The sequence below is a fragment of the Pygoscelis adeliae genome, unplaced genomic scaffold (genome assembly GCF_000699105.1).
Source record: "Pygoscelis adeliae isolate BGI_AS28 unplaced genomic scaffold, ASM69910v1 Scaffold537, whole genome shotgun sequence".
NCBI classification, from domain to species: domain Eukaryota; kingdom Metazoa; phylum Chordata; class Aves; order Sphenisciformes; family Spheniscidae; genus Pygoscelis; species Pygoscelis adeliae.
This window is the reverse complement of record NW_008825213.1, coordinates 355,153-356,631: the sequence shown is the minus strand read 5'-3', so window position 1 is coordinate 356,631 and position 1,479 is coordinate 355,153. Positions and strand designations below refer to the sequence as shown.

General features: G+C 65.2%; 1 protein-coding gene across 1 annotated transcript in view; it reads right to left on the bottom strand.

Moving 5' to 3' along the window:
* The window catches only part of LOC103921164, a 10,366-nt gene that overhangs the window by 3,697 nt on the left and 5,190 nt on the right, over nucleotides 1-1,479 (bottom strand). The window contains exons 3-4 of the mRNA XM_009329082.1: nucleotides 1,199-1,245; nucleotides 259-421 (exon numbers count right to left, since the gene is read on the bottom strand). Of these exons, the coding sequence (XP_009327357.1) occupies nucleotides 259-421; nucleotides 1,199-1,245 (210 nt within the window). The remainder of the gene's footprint in view (nucleotides 1-258; nucleotides 422-1,198; nucleotides 1,246-1,479) is intronic.

Genomic DNA, 1,479 nt, shown 5'->3' with positions numbered 1-1,479 from the left:
CAGATCTGGGCAGTGCGGAGAGGAGGAGGAGGAGGAGGAGGAGGAGGAGGAGGATTTGGCAGGTGGATGAGAAGCCCCATCTCCATGTCGCTGAGCTCCCAGGGGACTGTGGAGAGCAGAGCTCCCCCTGCCACTGCTCCGTGGCCAGACAGTGCCTCCCGGGCTGGCCGGGGACGCAGGACAGGGTCTATGCCTCTGTGGCCTCCTGGGGCCAGGCTGGCCGTTTTGGGGCAGAGAAGGGCTTTCCTGCACACCTACCTGGAAGCCCGGCAGTGCTGCCTTTGGCTCCCACCTTCTCTGCTCGCTTCTTCTCCGCCGCTTTCTTGTCCACGCCGAGCAGCACTGGCTCTGGCATGCTCAGCTCAGGCTCGTCTGGATCCCACTCAGAGATGCCAAGCCGGGTCCTCGCCTCCTCTAGCCCCTGCGGGGAGGGGCGCGAGTGTGGCCGGGGGTATAAGAGCATCGCACAGCCCCGCAGGGAAAACAAGCAGCGTGGGGGTCACGGCTGCACGTGTGTGCCCCCTCCCAGAACAAGGGGTGCTCAGTGCAGCCATGGAGAGACCCAGTCCCCACGTTCCGCAGCCCATGCTCACACCGCCCGGGTCCCCCAGGGCTGAGCCGATGCTGCTGCAGGCCCTGAGCGGTGCTAACCAGGCTCGTCACCGGCTCCTTAAGCACCTAATCCCGGTGTGTGTATTTGCATCGGCAGCCTTAAAAACACATTGGGTTGGGGTTTTTTTGTCTGCTGAGATGGATTTAGCCACTAGCTGGCTCCGTGCTGCAGAGCAGGCGCCGGGGTGTGGCTCCAGCACACACGGGTGGGCTGGCGGCTGCTGACCCCCCGGGCTGCGCTTGAGCAAGCCCACCCCAGAGCAGCCCTCGGGGCTGGATTCGCCCCCCAGCCCGGATGAGCACGGCTGCACACATCCACTGAGGGCGGCGGGTCGGATCCAAGGCACGCTTGCCAGCAGGGTCAGTGTGCTGGGAGGAAAGGGAGCGCACGACACGTCAGGGTCCAGGCTCGGTGCTGCCGGGGACGGGGCTTTGGTGGCCGGGCTGGCTGCTGGCCTGCATCAGCGGCACCGGATCGGTGCCACGAGGGAGAGCTGCCCACCAGCATGGATCAGTGACAGCGACAGCTGAAGGAGCGCAGGGAGCCCCCCAGCAGCCCCCCAGCCCAGGGATGCTGCACACTTACATGGGCTCTATCGCTCTCCCCGTTGCTGCTCACCGGCACGTCGGCATCTGTTAAAGGCAAGCACAGCGCAGTCCATTAGGCGGCGAATTCAGAGAGGTAGGAATCACCGGGGGCCGAGTCCTCCCGCTGCCGCCCACTGGCTCACAGAGCGGGGACATTGTGGCCACGTTTCCCCCATTAGCGCAGCCTGGTCACCCGTGGAGAGAGGTTTCGGAAGCCCCCGGCCATCACGGTAGCAGCCGAAAAGGTCGGGGTGTAAGAGCATCACCGTGCACGTCTGA